This window comes from Phaethon lepturus, unplaced genomic scaffold, assembly GCF_000687285.1.
Source record: "Phaethon lepturus isolate BGI_N335 unplaced genomic scaffold, ASM68728v1 scaffold17788, whole genome shotgun sequence".
Classification (NCBI taxonomy): Eukaryota; Metazoa; Chordata; class Aves; order Phaethontiformes; family Phaethontidae; genus Phaethon; species Phaethon lepturus.
This window is the reverse complement of record NW_010558464.1, coordinates 1-27657: the sequence shown is the minus strand read 5'-3', so window position 1 is coordinate 27657 and position 27657 is coordinate 1. Positions and strand designations below refer to the sequence as shown.

The window sequence follows — 27657 nt, the reverse complement described above, 5'->3', positions numbered from 1 at the left end:
TTTAATATAGAAGGAATACAAACACATACATTCAGATGTATAAATTGTAAGTTTCTAGAATAGGTAAATAAAGACTCTTAGAGTCAGGTTTAGGATGAATACTTCAGGAGATCTTACCCTGCAAGTGTTCTTAGCTCTAACCAGTCTGAGATAAGTATCACATGACAGATTAATTATTTTTTTTTCTTTGTTTTGTTCTACCACATCCTCCCCCCCACCACCATTTGCCAAAGCTGGCATAAAAAGCAACAATCTCAGTTTACAGGAATATAACCTAATGATTATAACTTTACAGAGCTTCTGTGTTCCTATTTAACATGAAAGCATTTACTGCACTGCTAGTGTTCTCTCTCTGAATTATAAGGCAATGCAATTACTAAGATGACAGGATACAGGAAAGGAATTTGGACTTTTTAATCACTCAAGGTTGGAATAGGAAGGCCAGGGACTATAGAAAATGAAGTGTTCCTATTAAGTAGCCAAAAAGCTTCTTTCCTCTTGAAATTTTCCCTCATTCTGACAGTTCCAGCACTAGTTCACAGCTAAATGATTAAACATTTGAGGCAATAAAATATTTTAAAGAATATCTCAACATCCTATCCATTTTCCAGACCTCACTGGAAAAGTAGTTCCAGGCATATTATACAGCTCTACATTAAAAAAAAGTGAATATCTGCATTGTTTGTCATTTGCCATGCACATTTATGACACAAAATGGAAAATAACTGGCTTCAAAAAAGCTGGTGGAGGACACAGAATACCAAACTAATTTTAATGCTTCTTTGCAAGTCTTTTGAAGAGGAAAGTTTCTCATATAGCAAGTGCCTTTAAGGGATCAGCACTATATATAGTTTAGCGTGCAATGTGAAGTAAGATCTGAAATACATACCACATTATTGCTTCTTATAAGACAAAAAAACCTACTGTAACCAGTGCAACTTTGCTAATAAATAAGTCAGAATGAGATGGATTCACAAGACCAGAGTACTGGTAAAATTTTAGTCAGTTAAACCAACATTGTATTTCACAATAAAGCTAAAAGAAAAAAGAAAAAGAAAAAAGTAAGCATTGCTTATTGGTTATCAGTACAGACCAATCAGGTCCCTCTGATTATTTCTTTTTCTGTGATAAAAACCTGAAAGCCACTGGGTGTTCTTAAACATGGCCGAAAAGCATGCACTTTTGAAAAAGTTTTAAGTATAATGTATTTTTAACTTCTGTAAAGATAAACTCATATATGTCAGAAAGGGGTCACTACAGATATTCTAGAAACATTTCCAGGAGATTATGGTCAGATTTCTAGAAGTTGAGAACTGTTTTTCATCTTGACCCTTGGATACTTACCTGCAAGCAGAATTCAATTCCCATTTTTGCATTAACTTCTCAGTCTCTATTTCACTAACACACTGTATTTAGTTACTCAATCAAGTATGCAGCTGTTTAATCTCAAGAATAAGCCAGTTAGAACCACCTAACTAGTTAAATCACCCAAGAACAGCAACAAAAAAAAAGAGTAAGGGAACACAAGAACCAAAAGGAGAATAAGTGAACTGTTACAAACCTCTTCCAGTCTTCGAGCATGAACACTTAGCTGCAAATTGAAGAGTTAATTACTCCAATCCATAGCATATTAACAATGAAAAAGTTGTGGCCTTCATATCTTTCATCATTTTACTTCCAATTTTAAATATTAAGGCAGTGCAAAGGTTTTAAAAAAGCTAAGTTCAAGAAGGATCTGGAGCGTCTCTCTTCAATAGCTATATCATACAGTGAGAGCCACTTCTTCATATTAGGTCACTAGTTTTTAACATGTGTTGCCACACACAGTTGTTTTATGCACTGTTATCACTTACGTAAGTTCATGCAGTTTTCGACTTTTTTCCTGATCAGTTGCTTTCAACTTCTCATGTTCAACTCTAAGACGTTCCTGTTCAAGCATCATCTTCTGGTTTTGGCTGAACACAGAAAATAAATATTATATCAGTTGAACCTGTCAGACACAACATTCAGTAAAGCAACACAAGTTAGGAAGACACTGCTGGAGGAAACCCTTGCCACTTCCCACCACACTGTGCTGCTGCAATCACATAGTCCAGAGACATTTGGCACTACTAAAATAATGACAATTACTTACTCTTGAAGTTCAGTGATAAGTTTCTCCTTTGCATCAACTTCATCTCTTAGGCTACTGATTTGTTTCTGATGCGTCTCGCGGTGGCTCTGAATTTGCTGTTCCACAGCTTGCTATTAGAAAAAACAGTATGTATTATATGCTTTAAGAAGTTGCCATACTTCACTTCAATGTTTTTTCTTTAAAAAAATGAAATTAACTTACCTTGACTTCATTTGCAGTTTGAACCTTATTTAAATGCTCCTTCTCCATCTCATGGACTTTTTCTAGTAGGGATAGAGGAAAGAAAACACATTTCAGCTGGGTTAACCAGTCAATCACAGGGAAGGTAGAGTTAATTCCCCCCTTCCCAACACCTTAAAATTTGGAAAAAGTCCCCTCCCACCACAAAGATCAATTAAATCAGTAACATCTTTAATTTAATCCTATCCATAGCAGTTCTTTCAAACAGCAAACGTGCTTTCCCATTTATTAATTCTACATATTCGGTAGCAAAAAGCCATTCTATAGCTCTGCCCTTCAATTTAAACAGACCTGAACAATTTCCTATTTATTACTATATACTTTAAAAGGTGGTGGTGGTGGGTGGGTTGTAGGGAAGCAAGTCCTACCCTGTGCTCGGAGTTGAACTAGTTCTTCATTAAGGGAATCCACAGACTCTTCCAGTTGTCTCTTTTTCTGTTCCACGTTCTGAAGATATTCAGTCAATGACTTGATCTTGGCTTCATGCTTGTAAAATAAAAAGATTCATTTACTGTGGAACTAGATATCACAGAATTGTATCTTCATAAACAGTTTATACTTATTTTTAAACAAGCAACCTGATCTCAAAACAAAAATGGTGCCAACTAAACTCGTAAGAATATGACTACTCAAGTAGATCTGTAACATAGCCTGTAAAACCACATCTTTATTCTGGATTGAAATGAAATGCATTTTTGGCTGGGAGAAGAGATGTTTTGAATGTTAAATACTATCAGAGACAAGAGTGGCCCACTGTATTTAGAAGACTGCACTGAAATATGTATCTCCAGATGTAAAAAAAGATGATCATCTGTATGTAAGACAAACTATAGAAAAGTTAAATTGCATATATAGATCACAATTTTGAGAAGTGTAAGAAGTCACATTACTAATCTTTTCTAACAATTGCATTAAAATGGCCTTTCTCATATCAGAAGTAAATTTAATCTGCTATGCAAGCCTACTGTAATTTTAGTGTGCTATTGCTACCTCTCCCACTTCCAACTTGCTGCATTAGTAGACAAGAGTACTGACTAGCCACTGCTTCTGTAAGACTTGTGTTTGTAAAGGATCATGTGATGGACTATATATGGACTCTAGTATTTAATACAAGTTCTACAAAAGCATTATCAGGCTACAGACATTGCAGAAATACTGACATCCTGTCACACAATTACTCAGAAGCATCCAAACCAAAGAGAGTATTGAGGATACAGCTGAGTCTTGTGGCTGTTCAATCACAATGTACTTTGTTAGGTGTCAAAAAGAAATGGCAACTCCGCCCCCCCCCACCAAGTAGGTTAATAAATTCAAAAGAAGATTTAGGCAGTACACTGTAAAGAAACATTTACCTGTGAGATACGGAGCTGGCAGGCAGCTAACTCCTTTTCATTTTCTTCCATTTTCTTATTGCTTTCAGCTTGTGTGCCTTCTAACTGTTTGCAACGTTTTACCATTGTTTTTACTTCTGATTTCATTTTACTAATGTACAGCCTTGCAACTGTGAATTCTTCATCTATCATGCCAGTTCCCTCAGGCTGCTGAAAGGTGTGGAACGACACATTTAGAAAGTTCAGATAATGAAACAGAATTAAAGATGAGCTGGAGCAACTTAGTGCCCAGCACACATCCCTCACCTCAACTGATAATCAGAGCATTTAAACACCAAAATGTGTTTGTTGGTTTTTTTAAGTTTTCTGCTTGATTACTTAGAAGTTTGCACAAAGGTCACTTGAAGAGGGAAATACAGTTCACTATTCTAACACTGCTTATATTCTTGTCCTACAGTGATCTTCTACATTTATTTTTACTTCAGTTCCTCATTCCATTTTTAATGTAAGTATCATCCTGATTGCCACTGTAGTTCAGCATTAGATTTCCAAGACAATGCTGTTGATTATGACCATTTTGTACAGCAGTTTAACAGGATGAATGAAACCGCTACTTCAGAAAAAAAATCATACCTGCTCTTCCTTGTCTTGGCATAATGAAATTCTGTTTGCGACCTGATTAAGTCACAGTATAAGCAACAGATAAGCTTATGCCCAAATCATTAATATACATGAGGTTTCCTACGGTGGTTATTTTTGCCATACTAAGAATGCATGTGAACCATGCTGACCCCATCTATCCACAGTGTACATGTGTAATATGCATTAAAAGTTGCACTAATCCTTACCTTGACGTCATTATTTCCAACCGCAATCCCTATCTCTGCAAGATCTTTTAGTAAGGAGGCCATCATTTCTGTTGCTCGTTTCTTCTGATGGTTGGTCATTTCTTTAAGTTTCTGAAGCTCTGCATCTATACTGGCGAGAGTGACCTACAGTAAAAGAAGTCACGCTTTAATAAACAGAATACATTCTTGTTTTTAGAACTAGTTTCATACAATTTATTTAAATACAGCAACCTATGGCTGCCTACTGAAGTGTCCCATTTTTATGTCTAAAACCAGATGGGCATCAGCCTAAGTGAATATACCATATAGGAAAAATTTAGAAGTCCCAGAGTGACAGTATTTGTTCTGAAGGAAATGTAAAGTACTGCGGACAGAGGCCTTCAGCTCATAAAATACAATCTTACCACTCTGCAACAAAATTCACATCAACATTGTTAAACAGCATTCAGAGTTACATACTGTTAGAATACTGCAGAGAATTGCATTTATAGGAAAAAGGTACATGGACAGCAAGTCCAGCACTTTTCACCATGTTTTGGTAAAGGAAAATAATTTCAGCTTTGCCTGCAGAGTTCTTAACTCTTTCTTACTTGCAAATAAAAAAAGGCACCTACTTCCAAGAGTTCATAAGCACTACACTTACTCTAGAGCAATTTTTCAGCTAGTTTGAGCTGCTGTGGTTGTAATGGCTCAGCAGCTTGTGTACTCAAAACTTGTCTGCTCTTTGTTCTCCAGTTTTAAAAAAATTCCAGAAGTTTTACAGCAGGAAGTTTCAGCCAGTGATGCCAAAGGATGGTTACTGCATGGGTTAGCTGTGGCAGACCAAGAACACTGAAATGTCTTAATTCTACTACATCTCAGAACAGTTATTGCTGTCTTGTGGATTGAGTTGTTCCTGACACTCAATAGATGTTAATTATAATATCCAGAATAACTTGACTATAAATTAATTAAAACAATGCAAACAAAAAAAAAACCCACAAAAAAGCAAGCCACACACTTCAGAATCATACATACATACAGCTAGCCTATTCCACCAAAGCCACAATCTCTAGAAGACCCAATACCACTCAGTTTTCATCTTCAAGAACAGAGAAGAATGAGACCAGCACCATCACATATTCTGTCTGCAATGCCTGCAAACACACCTATTCTTTCCAGTACTTAGAATTTTAGGACAGTGGGTAGAGTATTAACTGTTTAAAACTGACTGCATCTGCCAAATAATTGGCTACTAAAACTGTCAGTCAATTCAGAAACTATGCAGGTATATGAGGAGGTATATGGTATTCGTCCTGTGGGACTGATGATACATCTGTATTTTAACCAGGGTGATCTTTTGCAGTATGTCCTCAGTGTTCAGGACTACTCCTTTCAGAATGTAAAATAAACTGCCTATTTTTGAAGGCATCAAGGTAATTTATATTTTATGTGCCATAAATACAGCATGCAAATACACATTCCTTTCAAGAAAAGCTGTAGCATGCTCACTGTAATTTCAAAATTGGAAGGAGCAGATTCTTAAGTGAGGATTACCCCAACTGCACCAGAAAGACACAAACGTGAGTCAGTGTCACCAGCACGGAATGAAAGTGTTAACTTCCAAGAACTAGGATTTTTCTGAATACACTTCAGGTAGTAAAAATGACACAGGCATTAAAAAGAAGAAAGCTATCCAGGTCAGTATTCACTGTGCATTTTTTCTGATGCTTTCTGGTTTTAGAAAATTAAAACTAAAGACATTTTAGATTTAAGCTCCCATTTTCCCTTGTGAAAAAACCTTTAAACAGCTTCAAGCAAGAAATACGGGTAAGACAAGAAGAGTTACATTGAAGACTGTCAGTAATTTCTTATCCCAATTTCGTACCGATTTTTGATTGAGTTCATCACTAAGCAGTTCGTATTCCTTTGCCTTATCTTCTACTTCCTGAGACTTCTGATCATAATTGACAGCTAATTCTTCAAGGGCTTGTAGCACCTCTTTCACTTCCTCTTTAGAGGCATCATTTTCAGCCTGAAGGCGATTCAACTCTGCTTGCAGGTTGTCTTGGTCCCGCCTGGTCGATGCTAGAAGCTGCAACATTGATAGATATTTATTTAAAATTACAACAATAAATATTCATCAAGAAAATTCCACATCTAGCATCATGCAATAAGGATGCCAAGTACGTTAGTCTTTGAAGTATTTTCAAAATGGAAGTGATTACAAATCAAGACACATAAGGACAGCAACTGGAAATGCACATGGAATATTGCAAGTTCTCAGAAAAGCCACTGCTCACTACTCATGTGTCTGAAATTTTTAACAGGCTAGAGACTAAACTTCCAGCATTTTAACACTGTTAGCTGCCAAAGAATAACTAGACAAAGTGAACAGTTGCTAAGGAGGCAGATTTATTTAAAGAAGATTAAACAGTAGCTCCAACTTCCCGAGTCCTTGACCCATTTCCTTCTTGCCAGGTACACAAAGATTATTATTTTTTTTAATCTTTGTGCTATATAGAATTATTTTTTCTAATATCTTGGCTAAATGAAATTAACAATTTTATTATTAATAGGTATTTTCCACATTTAATTAAGTTACATTACTGGCAACTTGTGCCTACAAATAATTTTAATGTTCCAGCAAATATGGTCTGAAGTAACACATAGATACTTCCTTTTTCATTATGGGACATTACATTTCCCTCCTCCCCCTTCTCTCCCTGTACAGCATCTGACCAAAAGTAAACCTTAAAACAGATTTCTTACAGTAAAGCCAGGCATCTTCAGTTTTGACAAATTGCTAACTTTGCATGGGGAAAACAACTGCTGGTACCTTTGCATAAAATATTTCAATTCCTTCAATCTTCATGGATGTTTAAAGTTCAAATAAACTGGTTTAAGTTTAGCCTTTAGCACAGTGTAAGTGGAGGGAATGAATAGGCAGAGAAGAGAAAGACTATTGAGAGAGAACTACTGTACAGGAGTAAGCAGTCATTCTACTCCCTCATCATAGACTGTGACCTATTCAGAGCATCTCCAATTTGTTTTAAGGAAAGAAAAACAAAAATAAAAGATGCAAGAGCAAAACTCACCTCTTCCTGATCCAACATTTGTGTTTTCAGTTTTTCTACTAGTTGGCTCTGCTGATTAATTTCTTCATCCTGCAGTTGAAGTAAGACTATGTTCAATAAGCTGACAAATAGCACTCAGGAAAAATAATCTAAGAGACAGTATATGTTAGGCCTCTAACTTTCAACATTCCAAGACAATTACACAACTGAAAGCAATAAAAGTAAAAAAAAAAAATCCTTTTGATTTCACTGGCTGATCCATTAGGCTCTTAACCTGGCATGTACGTCTAAAACACCATGCTTCAAAGACAAAACTCTTAGACCTGTGCTTCTGCAAGTCTTCTCCAAGTTGTTATAAAACTTCCAAGACACAATTAAGATTTAATTAAAAGATTTTTTCCTCTCAAAAATTAGTGCTACTGCTTAAATTTAAAATTACATTCAAATAAAACATGCATAACATGGAAAGAAAAAAAATGCTGTCTTTAAATTACTCATTTTCCTGCTTTCTCATTATTTTCCTTTTTCTGGTATAGTATTATTCCAAACAGTCAGCTAGGAATGTTCTACATCCAGAAAGCAGAAATACCATTCAAGATTCTTATTAACTTTTCCCTTCTAACTTTCATTTTTATCTTTTTTAATTATGTAGTGAGCCTTTAGTTTTCCAGACATTTTTAGTACCTTCAGCAAAGGAGGGAGAGCAACTAAGAAAGGATACATGCTTAGCACCAGATAAGGCAATTTTGATTTCTCTTAGTCAGAGCTTCAGAATTAGAGTAGGCACTCCTGGCAAATAGTTAAGCAAGCTGTACTAATAAATGAAGACTGGCAAATTAAATATTACATAATATAGTTCAAGATATATTTCCAAGAGGTCTTACATTAAATAAGAATGGCATACCTTGTCATCCAGTTGTTTGTACAGTTTGGCAATTTCTTCCTCACATTTCCTTCTCTCGGCATCAGTGAAATTGCCAGTTACTCCAATTGTGGTAGCTGGTTTATCATTAACAACAGTAATATCCTTGTCTACTGCAAAAGCTTCCAAGTTTGCCTTCTCCTTGTCAAACTGTTCATCAACTGGTACAGTCTCCCCTTAAAGAAAAGAATATACTGTTTTAATACAGTCAGCCATCGAGTATCTTCCACAAGTTAGCCTTGAGAAGTATTATGTACTCCCTACCAACAGTACTGCTCCACAGTTAGTAAGAAATCAAGTTCACATGATTATATGGTAAAAAAAATTACCACTAGATCATAAAAACTATCTCCTGCTTGCCACAGAATATTATATTTCACCCAGTTACTCTTCTATGAGCTCCAAATCTCATGTTAAACCTGATCTTCTAGAAAGGCACCTAACTTGCCCTGAAGACAGAAAATCTTTTCTTTCCCCTTGGCAGTTGGTTTTGCTAGGTAGCCATATTTACTTCTAAATTGCTTTACTTCTGATTTAAAATATTTTTTCAGTTACACTTTTATCCTTTTATGTTCATTAAGCCTTTTCTGATGAGAACACTTTACTAACTTCACATAGAAAAAATACCACACACTAATCAAGGCACTCCTCTGGTAAACTAAACTAAATTCCTTAGCGTCTTATTACAAAAGATTTTATGCCGTCCTTGGAAGTTATGGGCTCTTTCCAACACTCCAGTATCTTGTGTCAATATTCTGGAAGAACTATACTTAACATTTCAGGTGTGGCCTCACACCATCTCTATAAAAGATTTAAAAAAACCCCACCAAAACAAAACCAAAAACCAAATTACATCCTACTGAAGTTAAGTGAGCCCATTTTTCTCAGATTTATATCAGGATGTGCTACAGTTGTCTACAAGACTACAAAATCATCTTCCATAGTCACCAAACTCCAGAATATATCTGTAAGTGTGACCTATGTTCCTCCTTTCCTGAATTTAAGGCTTCATATATGTCTGGCGAAATGGAAGTTACTTCAATCAACATTGAAGTTAATTATTCAGGCAGAAAAAGAATGGGCACACATTCTGTACTGTCAGCAATTTTGGGGTTTGGATGGTTTTCTTGCCTACTAGTATGTTTGAGTTTTAAACAAGGACAAGATCTTGTGATATTGATTTGAATTAGAAAACCAAACCAGAGGAAATATTTTACTCAGTTTCTGCATTTACAGTCAAAAATATTTTTTCTCCTCCATAAAATTTGTATAATATAACTCTAGCTCTGCTAGTAAACCAAGTGTTGAAGAACCTAGCACCAATATACTTTCAGACATTTTTACCATTATGTGATTATTAGAAGTTGTTCCAGTTGCAATACAGTGAAAAATACAAAGTTCCAATGTCAACTCAATATCCTAGCTTTAAGATTCTTATTACTGTCTTGCATAGTGCTCTTGGTTATTTTTGGTATCCTGAAGACTAATTCAGCATCTGTTGTCTTGCCTAAAGTTTGCAGAACAGAAATAAAATTGCTTCTCACCGTTCCGCCATCTGTTGAGTTCATTTTCTAGCCACTGTATGGTGTTACGCAGAGTCTTGTTTTTCTCTTTTTCCTTTTCATACTTTTTCTTCCACTGTTCTGCCGTGAGCTCCACGTTGACACAGACTGTGTTCTTAATGGTCTTTGCTCTACATAGAAAGAGCAAAACCAGCTGAAACTTCATTTTTAAAGAAAGGATTTAAAGGCTATTAAATAAAATTTCTACACATGACTGGTGAAAGTGTGAACATTCCAACCTCTTCCAAAAGCTTATTTCTACTCCCTGTCAACTTCCTATTCTTTCAGTTGGATTGATACAACTGTTAATGGACAGAGCAATATAATAAACTTTGGGAAGGCTAGAAAATCTCAAGCTGGTTAGGTTGGAAAAATTCAGCTGCATGCTTTCACCTCAAAGAATTCAAGTCAGGAGAGTAGCGCACAGCTTTGAACAAAGGGTAGCATTCACCACACCTACAAAACATTTCACCAGTGGAGAGCATAATACATTTCGGGTGTAAACCATCTAGCTTATTTAAAAAACAGCTCATTTCAACCTAAAAATCCAGTTACTAGATCTCCATTAACCAAAAAGGTGTACGAGCTATAAAGTTCAGATCTGATTGTCTACATTCAGTCAGGCAAATCTCATCTAAAGACATGACACTTTGGAGATGAAACTAAAGGCACTAATAATATATATTCATGAAGTTAACATATAGCTTTCACTGTTGTGCCGTACCTCACTTACCTCAGTACTTTTTCTGTATAGTCCTCTACTACTACCAAATATCCCCCTCAAAGATCAGAACTGGAAAAAAGCTTAATGGTAGTTAGAAATTTCCCCTCTCACATTACGACTCCTGTAAGCATCTTTCTGCAAAGTCTTACTGGGACTGATCTCTACCAGAAGACACATGATTTCCTACTAAATTACATGATATTTATCTAGACTTCATTACTACAGCTGAGGGTTTCAGAGTAAATTCAACATCCCTAGAAGGTTGAATTAATATACCAGACTAACTATGGTGGCTGAGGTAGAAGCATACTCTATTAAATCCTGAAGAGGTCAAGAGCACGAAGCAGTGAAACTACAGAGCCACAACTGGAGGACACTTCCCAACAGCTCATTCAAGAAATACTAGCAGGAAAAGACCTCTGACCTCTTAGATTCTAAAAGGAGACCAAAAAACCTCCACTGTTGCAGAATGCAGTCATTACTCCACATCCACTAACTATACATAGTCTGCCAGATTTTTAAGAAGTTCTGAAGTCATCTAGCCTACTTTCCATAATAAAAAAACTTCACTGAAAAGCCAAGGAGAAAACTGCCTTGTTGAACTAGAGCAGAAGAGGTACACTAACATAGAAGACCATAATTAAGTAAAATGCTGACAGCTTTTGTAATGTGCTCCAGTAAATGAAGTCATTAAATCTAGTGGTTGCAAACTGGAGTATTACAATGAAGCATTAATAACAGAGTGGCAAAGAAGAGGTACCTAACAAAATACCAAGTTTGAAATGGATACTTATAAATTCTGTTACAAATTACACAGGAAGTTAGAAGTCAATGTTCAGTTACAGTCAAAGTTCAATTCCAGTAACTCAAACATTTCTGGAATGCTAGATACAGGAAACAGACTAGAAGATGTAATTCAGCATGCTGTCAAGAGGACAGGCTGGCAGAGGACAGGCTCTCCTGGCAAACGAAGGATTCTGCTTATCAGGGGAGAATTCCTTCCTCCCTCCTTCCACTTTAGGGGGTGAGAAAGAGTATTAATTACCCTCCAAGACTACACATTAAACCACATTTTGAACCAAACTATATGCTGTCCTCCTGGAAATACAGCGTCTTCAGGATCCTGCCCAGTTTAAAAATTTTTATATAAGATAGATCACAACACTTAACCACATGTGTACTGAAGAATTACAGAAAGAAAACGTTCCAATTAATTTGGTTCAGGAATCTTAACAGAGAAACTTACTTATTTCTCATCCTGTGTTTTTTCTGAGCCTAGTAAGATCAAAATATTAAGTCATTTACTTACCTTTGGCCAAAGAGAAGAGTAGATTTAGTTTCAGATTCATTGTATGAAGATGGAGAACAACAAATAACAATAGTGGTTCTGCAGTTACCCCCTAGTGAATCTTGAAGGATTCTGGTCATTTTGCTATCACGATATGGAACATAAGTCTACCAAGAAAATGGTTAAATGAGTCAGTCACAGTTTCTCAGACACATTATTTAATTTGTTGAAATAAGAACTGTGCTTTTGCTAGGTATAACCTCATTAGAAAAACATTAAATTCTACTTTAATTCATTAAATCGTAAGACTGAACACATATGGGGTGACATAAAATTGTAGTTCTATGTTTGATAACTTCTAGAGTACAAGAAAACTTTGGTGCCTCAGCATTAGATGTAACTTTATTAATCAGTGTCACCACAGTACAAGAAAAACAGCCATTTGCAATGCATTGATGCAATTGGATTAATTTTAAAAAGACTACATGCATATGACTGAGATCAGTAAAGAATTTCTGCATATTCAGAGATGCAAGCCTTTAACCTTGAAGTATAAAAATGCAAAAGAGAACACTTACGCTGCTTTCAGCCAAAGCTGAGATGACATTTCCAAGAGCAGACAAAGACTTGTTGATGTTCTTGGCTTCATCCAGCACAGCACCTTCTGCTCCAGTTTTACTAACCTATACAATATTTCAGTAAGTTACTAAATGCATCTTCAGAAAACACCTTCCACATTTAATATAAGACTTGAGTAATTTTTCTGCCTTTAAGTCAGTCTCCCTGACTTTGAGGTACTCATAAGCAAGTTGGATTAGAATAAGCAAACTCCTCAGACCCTTTCCTTGATTCACCATAAATTTTAAATTCAGAATTCAGTGTTTGAAGATGTTTCTAATTTTTTAAACTACAGTGAATATTTTCTCTGTGAAGTACACCTTTTCGTAGAAGATACATGTATGGTTAAAAACAAAAGTTGTTTGATGTTTGTAAAAAAAAAAATTAATTCATTAACATAAAAGGAAGTAAGTATTATGCATAGTTTGTCCAGAGGTCATCCTTAACAAACAACAACAAACAACCCCAACAACAAACCACATAGAAATACACCACCTCCTAGAAAATATAGCAGAGTCTATATTAGCAAGAATTTGTGAGAAAAGATTTGAGAGGCTGAATCTGACCTACATGAATGCTCTAGGAACTTCAGTAGATATCAGCAGAAATGTGAAAAAAAATCTACCCTGACACCATTCTGTTTACCTTAGCTCTTCTGCCTCAAGGGCTGAATTATGACTTATAGTTCTATAACCCTCCCTTTACTATCCTTCTCACCAACCTGGGATCATGACCACAACTAAGCAATTCTATTTGCCTATGTTTAAACCAACCCAAGACAAGGCATCAGAAAACCTCATGTATTTCAAAAAGACTGGGAGAAGCATGAAAGCAAAGTTTGAAATAAACAGTGAAAGGAACAAAACTACAGAGAAATAAGACCTGCAACCCAGCCTTTTTCTTTAACTTTGTTCTCACTTTAATGAGAAAAGAAGCATTAAAAGAAGAAAAAAGACGACCATTACTAAGAAACACATTTCAGAATAAACACAGGATCACAGACAACAATAAGGCCATAGAACAATGACATGAGGAAAGACAACAGCAAGCAGAAAGGACTAAAAAAAACTGGAGACAAAGATGGGAATTAACCCAGAAGCAAAGATGAAAAGAACATAAAAATCCAGCTCTTGAAAGGCTATTAAGTCTGTAAGTAGTGATACAGGATAAGCAAAATGGTACATATTTCCTTCCCTGCTTTAAGCCACTGACATAGGAAAGCAAATTGTCATTTTAAACAATGTTCATTGAAATTTCAAATTAAGAAATTTTTTCTCACTACATAAAAAAATTCAGATATTTCACATCCATAAAACTTTTTATTTCAGTATCTGGCTAGCCAACACACCTGTATACTTTTTTGCTCTTACAGATACCGAAACTGAACTCTAGCCTGTTCTCCCTACCCTATTCCATATTTACAACCTCCCACTGCAGAAATGCAGATCAGCTTAAAGAGGCAGTATCTAACAGCCAACCCAGACTAGGATTCAGAAACCACATTTCAAAGTCAAAATTGAAACACTTCAGAGATGACAACTGAACAATCAGTATTACATTAATGTAAAATATTTCATGTAAAGAATAACTGGAGTTTTTCAAAGCAGAAAAAGAAATTCATAATTACCTTTTCACTACCTGCCAAGTCCACAAGGTAAAGTTTTCCACTTAGCTTCTGTTCTGTTTGAGTATTCTCTTGTTTTACATTAATAAGAAAAATACTATGACTTCGGGAGCTGTGTTCATTCATATCTATAATCCAAAATATATAAATTGTCAAAAATACTCGTACAACCAAACTAACTTAACAAAACAGTATTTTCCCACAGTGAAGCAACAGATCAAAAGCTAATGTAACTGTGTAGAGTTGTCTCACTGACAACAAAACTAACAGTATCATCTAACTGAGTAACGACCAGTCTTCCTTGGGCATCTAGTCATACCACATAAGCTCACTTGTAAGATTTGTTAGCCTGTCAACTATAGATTTCACACATTCAATTTCTTCTATTAGAACAGAAGGAACATTTACATTCCAATACCAGAACTTTTTTTTTTTTTTGGGTAGATTTAAAATGTATCACATTTTATCCTTTTGTGAAAATTTGAACTAGATGGCCATAACCTCTCATCCCTTTCTGGTTTAAATACCTGCTGCTCCCTCTGCTGTGAAACATGCAGAGTAAACAAGACTTATTGAGTTTAAAGAATGATTTTAATTAATTAACAAAATTTAAGCTGACTGCCATCTGAATGGGAATGTTTGCCTATTTCTTTTTAACCATAAATCCTTCACATGCCTAAAGGGTCCAGCTTATCGCTACCACAGGAGCAGTTCAACATATAATATCCTTCTATCCAAATTTCTGTTATTTCTCCATTACTTAATCTGGTCCCCACTTCAAAACCTTACTACCTAGAAGCAACAAAGTGGAAGTGCAGGACTGAGTCATTCCTTAAAAGGAACATCATATTTTTATCCTTAACCAAAGAAATGAAAAGAAAAATACTTTATTTTCTTAATGACTGTATATTCTTGCTTTTCCTGAATAAAGAACTAGACACAGGAGATTGTGAAACTCACCCTCAAAGTGACTCTCAAAGATTTCTGACAGCCACTTCAGTTGCTAAGAACTGAAGTATTATTTTGCATGCACTTCATCTTTTCTTGTCTTTTTTTTTTTAAACCCTCTGTCACTTCCTAATCTTGCTTCTTGTTGGAATTCGAGACCTCTGACATGGCTCCTTACAACTCAGCTGCATGCCACAGCCCAAAAAAGCTTGGGACATTGGGATGCTGCTTATAAATTCAGACATGCTGCAGATTTATTCTGACCAGCTTTTCTTTGACTATGCAACCGAATGGATAAACTGTAGACAAGCCACAGTGCCTTGCTTATAGATTCATAGGTTAATTGAAACAAATTCCACAAACTGGGACTTTGTACTATTCCTAATGCAGAACTACATCTTTTCCTCCAATGATTCAGAGCTGCTCACTAATCACTTTCTCCTTTCAATCCAAGCCTAACTAACAACATCTAACAAGAAATTAATTTAAATACTGGTTTCTGAAAGACATGCTGAAACTGCTTATGGTAGACCATTTCAAAAATCTGAATTATTTAGTTCTCTGTTTTTGTCTTCCCTACTTTTAAGGCATACCAGAAGCAAATCAATAAAGCACTAAAAGGAGACAAAAGATAACACTTACTTGTAACTGCTACATGTCGGTTTGATTTTCCTTCATCTATAGTATCCATAACTTCTTCTGGACTACATACAAAACGCTCTGTGCAACCCTTTAAAAAAAAGGCAAAAAACCACCACACCAACAAGCCAGAAGTAAATGACGTACACTAGAGGAGTGAAAGATGAAAACGTATCAGATTGATGCTCACCTTTACATAGGGAACTCTATTTTTGTCCTCATGAACAGAAAGATTGGTCTTTGAAACTGGAAGAGAAAAAGTTCTAAAGCTAAGGTATATATGATTCCTTTGCAAAATGAATGAGCTGTGTACAAAGCATGTCCAAGTCACAGATGTTCTTTTTCAGCAACACTTTATAAACACTTAATATACACGAAACAACCACTACTGCAGCTTTAGTAACATTACATAGATTAGTGCCATGCTTTCTCATGTACCCTTATGTATAGGTTATTAGCATACCAAATACCTATCTTAGTATCATATAAGGTTTTGGGTTTGTTTTTTTTTTTTTTAAATACTTCTCTCCAGAACAATTTATTTCCTATGTTCAATATAAATAAAACGCTTACCATCCAAAAGGTCCCTTATTTTATCCAAGTATATTTCAAAATATGACACCTAGAAGGGGAATAAAGATACAGCATCAGAAAGCAAAAATACTTTGCTTTTTGATCAGAAGGATCCAGCATGATTACGACCTCCCACATAATACCACATCTAGTTCAAGTCCTTAAGGCTGAACTAAAATACACCTTTAAGAAGAAACTATTCTGATCAAAAGCTTCAAGCACTATCAGCACTGCCATAGGTTATCAGGATAGCTACCATCAATGTTTAATGGAAACAAGATTAAAGTGTTAACGTAATTCTTTAAGCAGAATCAGTTACTTCAGAAATAACTCACATTTAGATTTTCCAAGTTACAGGCATTTGAAACAGATACAGAACACCCATTTAATCATAGACTACTTCCAGTTTTAATATAGGTAAAATAAATAATAATGAAGAAAAGTTTACCTTAATATGAAACTCAAGATTCTCATCCATAGAGTAAATATAATTAAAAATATCTTGCACTATCCTTGGAATAATACCCATTCCATCTGGGTCGTGAAGCTTCCCCTTATTAGAAAAAGTTACAATAAATTGAAGCATTCATACTGAATCCAACATCACAAGCAGTATCCGAAGGCAAAACAGTTAACAGACAAATTACTTTTAAAATGCTGGCACTTATTTTATCTATAAAGGAAAGTCTTGACCATCCATGTACGCCCAACATTCGTGAAGAGTAAAAAGAACAGCCTCAGAAATCTGCCAAACTACTAAAAGTGAAAATGTACTATTTACATTATTCTTGTGTTTCTCATCCTGTTACTGAGGGCTGAAAAAATACAGTAATTGCCATTTTCTGTTCTAAAAAAAAAAAAAATTGAGTATCAAAATGTTGCAATGGAAAGAAAAGATGAAACCAAGCGACATCTTATTTCTTGAAAAAGATTATTGTGATGAAAAGAGATGACAGTGACATTAATAGTAAATATATTTTAAGATTTCTTACTTCCATAGTGTGTGTCTTTCCAGACGATGTTTGCCCATAAGCAAATATTGTACCATTGTATCCCTCAAGTACATCTAAAGGGAAAGAATATTTTCATTAGGGTTCATTTCCTTCTTCTAAAGGAAAGTCAAATGAAATAGAATGCAAGCAGGCAGTTCCTAAAGTGTTCAGTAAGTTAAATCATTCAATGTTTGGGAACTCTGTGCTAGAGTTGGTGGAGGGAGGGTGTTCCTCCCTACCCCTTTTAATGCATTGTCATCATTGACTGCATTTTAGAAGTTTACTGTATTAAGAGCACCTGTTCCTTCAACTAGAAAAATCAGGACTTCAGAATCAGGAACAAAAAGGAAATTGATACAACTGCCAGGATAAACAGATAGTCTCTGATAACTCAGAAGAGGAAACCATACATGAGAAAGCTATAATATTTTCTGCCTTTGGGAAAGTTTAATTGTCCAACTGTGAAGAGAATGGGCTATGCCGTAAGCTTCAAGTGTCTTACTCTTTGGCCATAAGCTTGTATTTCAAATTATGAACGAACCAAACCAAAGTTTTAGATTGAGGGGTAAGTGGCTGGTGGGTTGGTTTGTTTACAAGTCAGTTACTGTAGAATCCCATCCTGCAAGCAAACTTTTTTCTCAAAACCAAGCACGAGATACTCCAAATGGGGAAGTCTTTGCCACCCATCATACCCACAATCCACTTGTACCACCACGAGAGCTCATTTGCCACATGATGTAGCACAGCCTAGAAATGCCACACAGAGAAATAGAGATCAGATTTTTAGATAGAAGAAGGGGGCAGAATTGCAATCCTTAGTTAACTCCAGGTTTTAAGGAGCACACATCTGATCTAATCCTGATTACTGTTTAAATCATTAAAGGGTTAAATACTTGCAGCAGCATGGACTTTCCACAGCAATCCACTTTTCTAACGATCAAAAAAAATCCTACATTTACCCAATCTTCTCTTGTTACTAATAGTTGATATTTCTGGAGTTTCTGACCAGGCTGTTTCAAAAGTTGTTTCAATTAGAATTTATTACATATCTCCTCAAGAATTTAATCAATTTTATTTTCAGGAAACTAGCTAATTGCTTACTACAACAACTTATTGTAATATAACTTTGTGGTCAGACTTGATTTACTAGGCCAATTCTGACAATTAAAGTTTGCAGAAACTGTATACCCTGACATGCACAACAATAACTCACATTTAAGCTTTTAACTGTGAAGCTAAAAATCACATTCAAAAGATTCTCCTTAAACTGTGTATTAAGTAAACAAGCTTAGAGAAGGCCTATAGCATATACATGATTTCGTAAGTTTCCCTTCCTCTTACATTCCTCCAAACAAACCAATACAGAATGTTTTCACCAATAAACTGGGGGGAGAAGGGGGGAATAAAACAACCCAAACCTATTCATAAGGGCTATTTTGATCAATTTCTGACAAATTATTTTAAACAATCTTTTGCAGAGAACCTAAAAAAAATCAAAACATGACAGGTAAATGTTATCAAATGTTGCAATCAAACTGAAACAACAGGTTAAGCATTGACATAATTTATCAGCTCAACTACAGGACAATTTTATACTGCTATGATCCATGTTGGCTCTTACTAAACATTCAGAAGGTAAAAGGGAGCAACAGAAGTATCAGTTTTCAACATTGAAACCCACACAAATATGAGACATTTCCTTATGGTTAAAGTTGCTGTTCCACCTTACCTTTGACAATCTTTTTAGCACAATCATTGTATACTTGTTCCTGTGAGGTGTTTGACTGGAATACACGGTCAAATATATATGGCTTTGACTGGAAAAAAAAACCACAAACACAGAAAACCTATGAAAAAAACAGATACTGGACATAGAACTAGAAGTTCATATAGGTTAGAAGTAGTCTATACTGTCTCAGCCAAATCTTTTTGGATTTTGAAGCACTTGAGTGTAGTGAGGAAATCAGCTTATGTAGTATTGCCTAAATCTTCACATGCTTGCCTACAAGTAAGGCCTTGAATTAAATATATTTGGTTTCGAAGCACAATCTAAGTAGTTCTCCAAAACTATTCTGCCACATGACCTCAATTTACTTGATTTACAAGGTAAACCAATGCCTAGTCTGTACACCTGAAAACCTTTTATTCTCTTCCACTCTGACAGTGGGTTTAGTCTGGTAAATACAGCTATTTACTCTGGTAAATACCACATCACATACAATACCTGTCTTGGTAATACTTGTTAAAAACCTCAAACCAAAAAGAAACACTCAGATCACCTACAGTCAGCACAAGAACTATCTCCCCACACATGATATCCTTAAAATAAAGCTCCATAAGCAGAAGTAAAAGGCCACTTCAGAGGAAGGGAACCTTCCACTGAAGACTCATTTTGGAAGACACTGTAAGAAGAAGCTTCAACATAGCTCTTTGAAAGGAATGTTGGATTTTGCTTTGTTTTAAAGAAGAGATCTTCCATACCACAGTTCCAAGCAGCTGACAATCCATTAGGATATGAACTATTACACTCATCTTACAAAGTTCTAATTTTTTTATCATTTTCAGAGCTTGATTTAGTAGGTAGCCAAGCAGACAGGCAAGGTTTACAAAGGACCTAGCTCAGTTAACAGTGGCAGTGAGTTTAGCAATGGTAAGTGCTCCATTTTACCTAAATTTAATTCATTATCATCCTCCCCCAAGAATATTCTGGAATTGACTCCCTGGCAAAGAAACAAGTATAGCTTCCATCTTTCACATACCCACCACATTCCCTTCCCCAGCCTGACCTTCCATTTTTCTTTCAGTAATGTCTAGCCTAACACCAAACAAAGCTTTTTAGATTCAACACATACCTATCTGCTCAGAGGACTTGAATTCAGGTGGATGAGCTCCCTCTCAGGAAAAAAAAAATAATTACAGCATTCACTGTGTAAATACACTCAAGAAACCACAAGACTCAGCAGGCAGAAACTATCCCTAAGGTGCTGAAGTTTGTCAGAACACTTCTTTCACAGCAAGGAAATCACAAGCCTTCTTGATTACTCATTTTAGCTTCAAAAACACCTCAAATTTATATGTTCTACAGGGAGAATTGAGGCCATTACATACACCAGAAGACAAACAACTAACAAGTTCAAGTAACCCTGAGGTAAGAAAATGAAGACTGAGAATGTGTAACCTGAAAAGGTAAGTCACTGTAGAAAAGACAACACTAGCTATAAAATGAAATGTTTCTCACTAGCAGCTGTATTTTCAAAAAGTATTCAACTTCTCAAATATCAATTAGCTACATTACACACTGCAAGTCATCTACATCACAAAACATTGATCAGATCTGTTTCATGCTCAAATTCTTCTGCCTATATGTATGCACTGAAATAATACCATCTTGGAGGATCATATTTACCACTACACATTGGAAAAACATAGTGAGGAAAGTGATAGCATCCAATGTCACTGCAAATAATCCGTGCAGCATTAGCAATTTGTGTGTTTGTACTTGCAAGATTTAAACTCTTCTCCAAATTATTGCTCTGGAAAAATATATAGATAACAATTATTCCAATTAAATTGATTTTAGAAGAATTAGGAAAGTTCCTAGATACGATCTTCTGACAGTCTATGCAGCAACTGCTAACAATAAAATCATAGAATAGTTTGGGTTGGAAGGGACCTTTAAAGGTCAATACTCACTATTTCTCACAGATCCCAACATACATGATTTTTGTTGTTCCCACTAGAGCATAACTGTGAGAACAGGAAAGTACATTAAAATGCAAACATTATTTTGCACAGTATATATGTTAGAATGTACACACCTAAATTACTGTGTACTTATACATTACTGCAGAAGATTTCTGATGCTAAATATCTGGGGGTTTTTATTTACTTCACAGAAATCCAACTTTTGAAAAAATATTAAAAAATAACAAGACTAGTATCTGGTACAGGAAGACACCTTGTTTAGAAAGAACTGTAGGTTCATCCTGCATGGATGTAGGTACATCCTGCACTAGTCTGCAACCATCCTGCAACCTACAGGTATTTGCAGCAGGTTCTTAAAAAGCTTTCCTTCTCTACATTTGTAAACAGCATTTAGAGGGGTTTGGGTGTCGTCGTGTGTCCCCCCCCCCCGCCCAATTCTTCTGCCAAGCAAAGGTTGACTGAATCGAACTGTTGTTCTTTATCTGTGTACAAGGAAAGTTACGTTTGCTAATTTGAAAGTAATCCGTAGACACAGAATACTTTTAGACTATCTACTCTCCAACTGCAATTCAAATGCTTTCATAAAAGAAGAGAGCCAAATTTCAGTATCTCATATAATTACAGTTTCTTTTGTTTTACAAAATGTTAATATAAAGAATGGCACGTATGATGAATGCCATGGACTAGCAAGAACAGAAAACCAAGCTGCAAGAACTTCACTCAGGCAGTAATGTCTTTCATTGATCTTGTTTATTTATACAGTGAAAGCTGCTAGGCACATGACAAATTCCAATTTCTCTCAAGTTAACAACTATTATCAACATACCCACAGAATTTAAGAATCCTGACCAAAAGAATCCTCACAAAGGGTCCCGCTTATACCACTTGTCACCTCCCCATCCCTTGCAGGTGGAAAGTGGAATATGTGTTTACATGTCCTCAGTATTATATGTTCCTAGATGAAGCCACAATACAACTTCAAAGCACTCAAAAATCCAATTACATATTTCCCTTCCCTCCTAGGCCGCAGTACGTTTATCACACCTATGAAAACCCACTTTAGAGGCATGTCCCTGCTCCATCATCGCTGAATCAGTATCTAACCAAGTAGGTTTAGCCAAGCAGGTTCCAAGATAATTATGTTTTAATACAAGTTACTCCCACTCAGCATGGTTTCACATCTTTGACATCTGCAATGCTATGTCTTATCACTTCTCTTTACAGTCTACTTTCTGCTGTAAACAAAGCTAAAACAGTATTACCCAGATTACCCTGCCCTAGAAAGCCTCCTCATTACCTTTAAGAGATTAATCAAGAAAGATTAAAGTGTCAGATATTTTTTCTATACCAGATGCCTTTTCTTCCTCAAGTAGTAAACAATCAGATATTATGATGGACCTGAAAACAAACACAAAAGCTCCAAGCAAGATTACCACGTTGTCTACAACAGTGGTAGTACCAGTATCACTACCATATGATGCTGCTGCTTTGACATACTCCAGAAATTTTCAGCAAATGTTACTCAAACCCTAATAAAAATGTAATAGATGTGATCTATAAGCAACACAAAATACCAAGCAAACAAGCAGAGCTTCTGACTTCCACTCTCCAAATAGACAGAATTCAATGTTTACATTCACTCCTTGCCTAGCATTTGTTCTGTTGGTAATCAACAAGAAAACTTCAGCTCCTGTAGTTGCTTGCACTGAAAAGATGTGATCCCACAGCAAAACTTGGCAAGCACTCTCACATCCCTCAATAAAGTACATCTGCCAACATGATTTTGCAGCAGTTAAACTGAATCTTAATAAAGGGTTTAAGTACACAGTTCCGCAGTTTACTTACAGACTAGTTACCAGTTATCCTTATATAAAAGAATGCTCAGCCTATCTAAATTATACAAAATTTGGAGCATGCATTAGAGTTTGTTCTTCAGAAGTTAGTTTTTCTCAGTACTTTCAATGAGGACTACACAAAAATCTGTGATCACAACTAGACTGAAATCTTACCTTAAAAGTCCTAGAAATACTTAAGGCTATCTCCATAAAAATCATTTAACATATTTTTCACTTTCACATTCTAACTCTCCATAAACTACAGAATTCGTTACTCAAAACACTATCTTCACTCACCTTTTTTTCTGTGCAGTAGTACCCAAAGCAAAGTCAACAGTGAAAATTTACCTGAAAATCAGTAGCATATTTATCTATCTCAACATATTCAGATGCTCTTCACTGTTTTCTGCTAGAATAGACTGCTAAAAGCAATATTATATTTACCCATGGTTAGCTTATTTTTGGTAAGAGGTTGAAGTAATAAGTAATGGGCTTACCTCTCCCCTTTAAGTTTTGCGTCTTTATTAAACAGCATTCATCCCAGCACAAAATATGTTAAAAGAAAAATCCCACACTGAACAATTTCTGGAAAGTATGATGTCAAATACTTGACTCAGTTCTTCCTATTACTAAGCTAAGGTATTGCTGCTTTGACACACCTAACGGAGTCCAACATTGCCAGTGAGTGAAAGGCCACTGTTCCAAGTTACTGTTTTATTTTTAGGATAAGGAAAAAGGATTTTCTTCTTGCCCTAGCGCTATACATACAAAACCGCAGCTGATACAGAACAGTCAGTGGATACCAGCTCTTTCTGCCCTCTTTTTCTCATTCCTGTGCAAATACTGCAACTCATCTATCAGCTGTTACAGCAGTTATTGTTACAGAAGAACTAAACCATGTAATTCTGTTTTTAAAAAACTGTAACTGGAAACTTAATTTCCAGCATCAAAACAGAGAGAGATTTTGGAACAAAAGTTTCAGCCAAGCTCTGCTTTAGTAAAAAGTTTCTTCTAAAGAGAAAAATAAGCACTGCTGGCATAAAAACAGTCACTGAATTTCAGAACAACCACCAAGTAAGAGCTAAGTGAGGTGTTTCTAAGCAAGTGGTACAGCAGCCAGGGAGTATAGCTCTCCCTTTACACATTACCATAAGCTAGAATATTTGCTTTCTGTTAAATCATCATACCAGTGTCATCTGAAAAACTTCTGTATTATCCACCACTTCATGGTTATTTTAGAGAGTAACATTGAAAGAATACTATTGTTTCAGCTACAGATTGTAATTTCTAATTTATGTTTAAGTTGCAATGTAGACATTAAGCATTTTTACTCATGTGTTTCTAATTAAACAGTGCTTTCTTTCATACTAGCAAAATAATAATAAAAAAGTTGCTTTAAGAATGCACCTTGTTTCTTGCATTTATATGGTCCAGCACAGCCTTTCTTTCAGCAATGCACATGAATTACATTTTCCTTTTGAATAATCTGCTGCCAAAAACTGCAGCAATAATTAGTGATCTTCATTAATCTGATCCTAAGGTAACTTAAACCTAGCTTTGCTCTCATTTACTATCCAATACTGGTTTAAAAGGTAATGAAAAAGAAAGCAAAATGTCTCAAGCTCTTCTCAGCATCTCAGGGGTTACATCTTACATACAAAACAATAGCACTCTAAACAAATATGAAAATACAGGCAGGTAGCCATGATTCTTTCTTAAAAGCCATAGAAATAAGGAATATGCTATGATCATTACTAGAAACATTTGGATGACAAAGAGATACTGCTCATTTCTGTGAATGCCCATAACACCTCACCACTTCAGTCATCTGACAGTACTGTTTTCAGTTTAGGCTTCAGTCCAAAATCCTCTACTATCACTGTATTCAGCAATCTATCTTATCTTTTGGACAGCTGTAAGATGAGCAAGACTAGGTATAAAAATGTTTTTAGAAAAGAAGTACAGATATGCAGAACTATAAAGCTACTGAGTTGAAAGTAGCTTTACATTTGAAAAAATAAAGTACATGATCATATATGGTATAAGCTTGCTATTCCTCCCTGTTTCGTCTTACTCAAAAGCCTGAAATCCATGAGCAAATTGCTATAAATTTTTGTATATAGGTAAATTTATGATGTTTAACATAAAAGCCATAAACTCATAGCAAGGCACCCTATTATCTGTTTTAACAAAACCCTTATACTTACGTAAGGGGAAGAGCCATTAAAAAAACTAAAATGGAAAGAAGCCCCCTTTAATTAATAATTTAAAAGCTCGTTACTAGTTTAAAAAGTTTCATCCTGTGGAAGGACAATACTTTTTCAAAGTCTGCTCTTTGAAACAGCCCAACACTGTATGTCCCCTCAAATTGCTGTTACACACTAGCTACAATTAAAACAAGTATTTTATCTAACATGAATCAAAACAACTCACTTGTCCAGAAAGACAACCATGCCAATAATTACATAGGAGCTAGGAAGAGAAGGGAGAATAGATCGCTCAGATGACAGGGGAGTCAAGGAAGGAGGAGGGTTTGGTTATAGTCACTGATTTCCCTCCCCACCCTCCTGAACAGAGGAGTCAAATCTGCAGTCTGGTATGAGCTCTGCTTCCACCATCTCCTAGTTTTCACCTCTTATCTATCATTACAGGCAACTCCCAAGTATTATTAAAGAAGTCTTCACTGTTTCAGCACAGACCCAAACACACACAGAAGGTGCAAGTCCTTTAGGCAGCTGAGAAAAGTAGCTATAAAAAAAAAGTGGCTTAATTACTGTTCAACAGGCAACCAATATGACAAGTAGCAATAAAGACAGAAATCAAACAGCTGAGAGTAACCAAACATACAGTTTATTGAGGATGTTTTTAGAAACTGTTTCATGAGGAGGACTGCTTCTGTTACTATCCTCCCTTGGACAATTCTACAACACGCATATGAGGTGGCTTGCTACAGCCTCAAGTTGGAAGGTTCGTAACTTTGTAAAAACATTAGCTTGTTAAAAAAAAAAAACACAAAAAAATCCACAAGTTAAAGTAATTGTCTCAACAGTTTTAGAGAATCAAGTCATAACTTTGAGGGCATCGATCTTGTCATACGTCCACCGTTATAAAAACAAAATCACAGAGTATCAATCCTTTACTGAGATTTTGTGAAACAGAACTCAAATACTGTCACTGCTACCCAATCGAGTAATTTTTGGGTGCATTTTTCCCCAAAGTCAGACATAGCAAGTCCTGCACCCAGGACTACTGAAGGATTTTTTTGTCATTTTTACCAATGCAGAAAACACCAGAGTACAGGTATAATATTAACTACTAAGCCCAGGCAGAAAGCCCCACATGATCCCTCAGGAGCATGCCATAAGGCTGTTCTTCTCAGATGTACCACTTCAGCCCAATTTACATTTTAGATATTTTTAAGGCATACTTAAAGAGTATTTAACCAATGTGAGTTTCCTGTTCTCTTTAGACTAGAGCTATTGAAAGAACATATGGAAAATTTATTTCTAAAGTATCAGAAAACATCAAGGTTTCTAAGCTTAATCATGGATTCTAAACAGAATATGTAGTGTCACAATTAATGGGTATTCACTGATAGAAGTGAGATAGTTTGTTCTAACTAAATTTTCCATTTTCCAGGCTTGGTTCCTTACGCTGAGGAGTTTACCTGTAGAATCTCAGGAAGAAGATACATACTCCAAGATACTAACTTGCCAGCTGAAATAAGCCCAAATTACCTCATTTCACAAGCATGCTATTGTTCTTGTAGCTCTAGACTCATGGAATTCCATATATTGTACTGACAAATTCAGTTGAATATTAACAGACTAGAGCACTGGTATTTAATAAGTCATACTAAAAAAAGTATTTCACTAAATCACCTCCTTCAGCTTGAGATACTATGCAAAAAAGCTATTATTTGTAACCTTGGGAAACAGAATATAAAAATAAAAATTTGAAGACAGATAATAACTGACATCTAAGTTACTTTCAGCAATGCAGAACTAGCACTGTCTCTAGAGAGAAAAGTATTTATATGAAAACACAAATTAAAAGTTAGGAAGAATAAAAAAACATCTGGAATAAGGCATGTTTGTACAATACAAATCTAACCAGGCAATAAACTACTGCACTTTAATTTTATATTCCAGTTCCACTTTGCAGCTAAATATGATACACTGAACAAAAAGGAAAGGATTATCTTTTCCCCATAACATCCAGATTGCTTTAGAACAGGCCTCATACTTTGCAAGGTGACTTCAGCTAAAATGTATTTACAAACTTGTAATGGCCAAATAGTCTCTTTATTCTGATTTTCTTTAAAAAAAGTTATCAGCCGAAGACTGATTTACAGATCACAAGCTCCAATGAACTGAAGCCTGCACTGCTGTTCTACATTTTCTTCCCGAAAAACTCTCTGTAGACAATTACTCCAATGCACACATTTTGAGCGGGTATTTAGCGGTCAAACTCATCACGGTTGCCAAAACCAGGGACAGCCTAGCCGGGGGACACACTGCAGGGCTCGCTTGCTCTTCTCCACCCCGTAATTCACGCGTTTTCCGTGGACACACTGAAGCGTGCCCTGTGGCTCGGGCTCAGCAGTGAAAGCCCACGC

The 27657-nt window shown here is 35.8% G+C and overlaps 1 protein-coding gene across 1 annotated transcript in view; it reads right to left on the bottom strand.

Moving 5' to 3' along the window:
• The window catches only part of KIF5B (kinesin family member 5B), a gene marked incomplete at its 5' end in the record, with an annotated part of 26337 nt that extends 7021 nt beyond the window's left edge, over nt 1-19316 (bottom strand). The window contains 19 exons of the mRNA XM_010293075.1: nt 1854-1955; nt 2135-2244; nt 2336-2397; nt 2743-2860; nt 3727-3915; nt 4554-4697; nt 6421-6627; nt 7631-7699; nt 8514-8707; nt 10076-10224; nt 12127-12272; nt 12684-12788; nt 14351-14475; nt 15938-16025; nt 16125-16180; nt 16508-16556; nt 16956-17060; nt 17500-17573; nt 19229-19316. Of these exons, the coding sequence (XP_010291377.1) occupies nt 1854-1955; nt 2135-2244; nt 2336-2397; nt 2743-2860; nt 3727-3915; nt 4554-4697; nt 6421-6627; nt 7631-7699; nt 8514-8707; nt 10076-10224; nt 12127-12272; nt 12684-12788; nt 14351-14475; nt 15938-16025; nt 16125-16180; nt 16508-16556; nt 16956-17060; nt 17500-17573; nt 19229-19316 (2180 nt within the window). The remainder of the gene's footprint in view (nt 1-1853; nt 1956-2134; nt 2245-2335; nt 2398-2742; nt 2861-3726; nt 3916-4553; nt 4698-6420; nt 6628-7630; nt 7700-8513; nt 8708-10075; nt 10225-12126; nt 12273-12683; nt 12789-14350; nt 14476-15937; nt 16026-16124; nt 16181-16507; nt 16557-16955; nt 17061-17499; nt 17574-19228) is intronic.
• Nucleotides 19317-27657: the final 8341 nt, after the last annotated feature.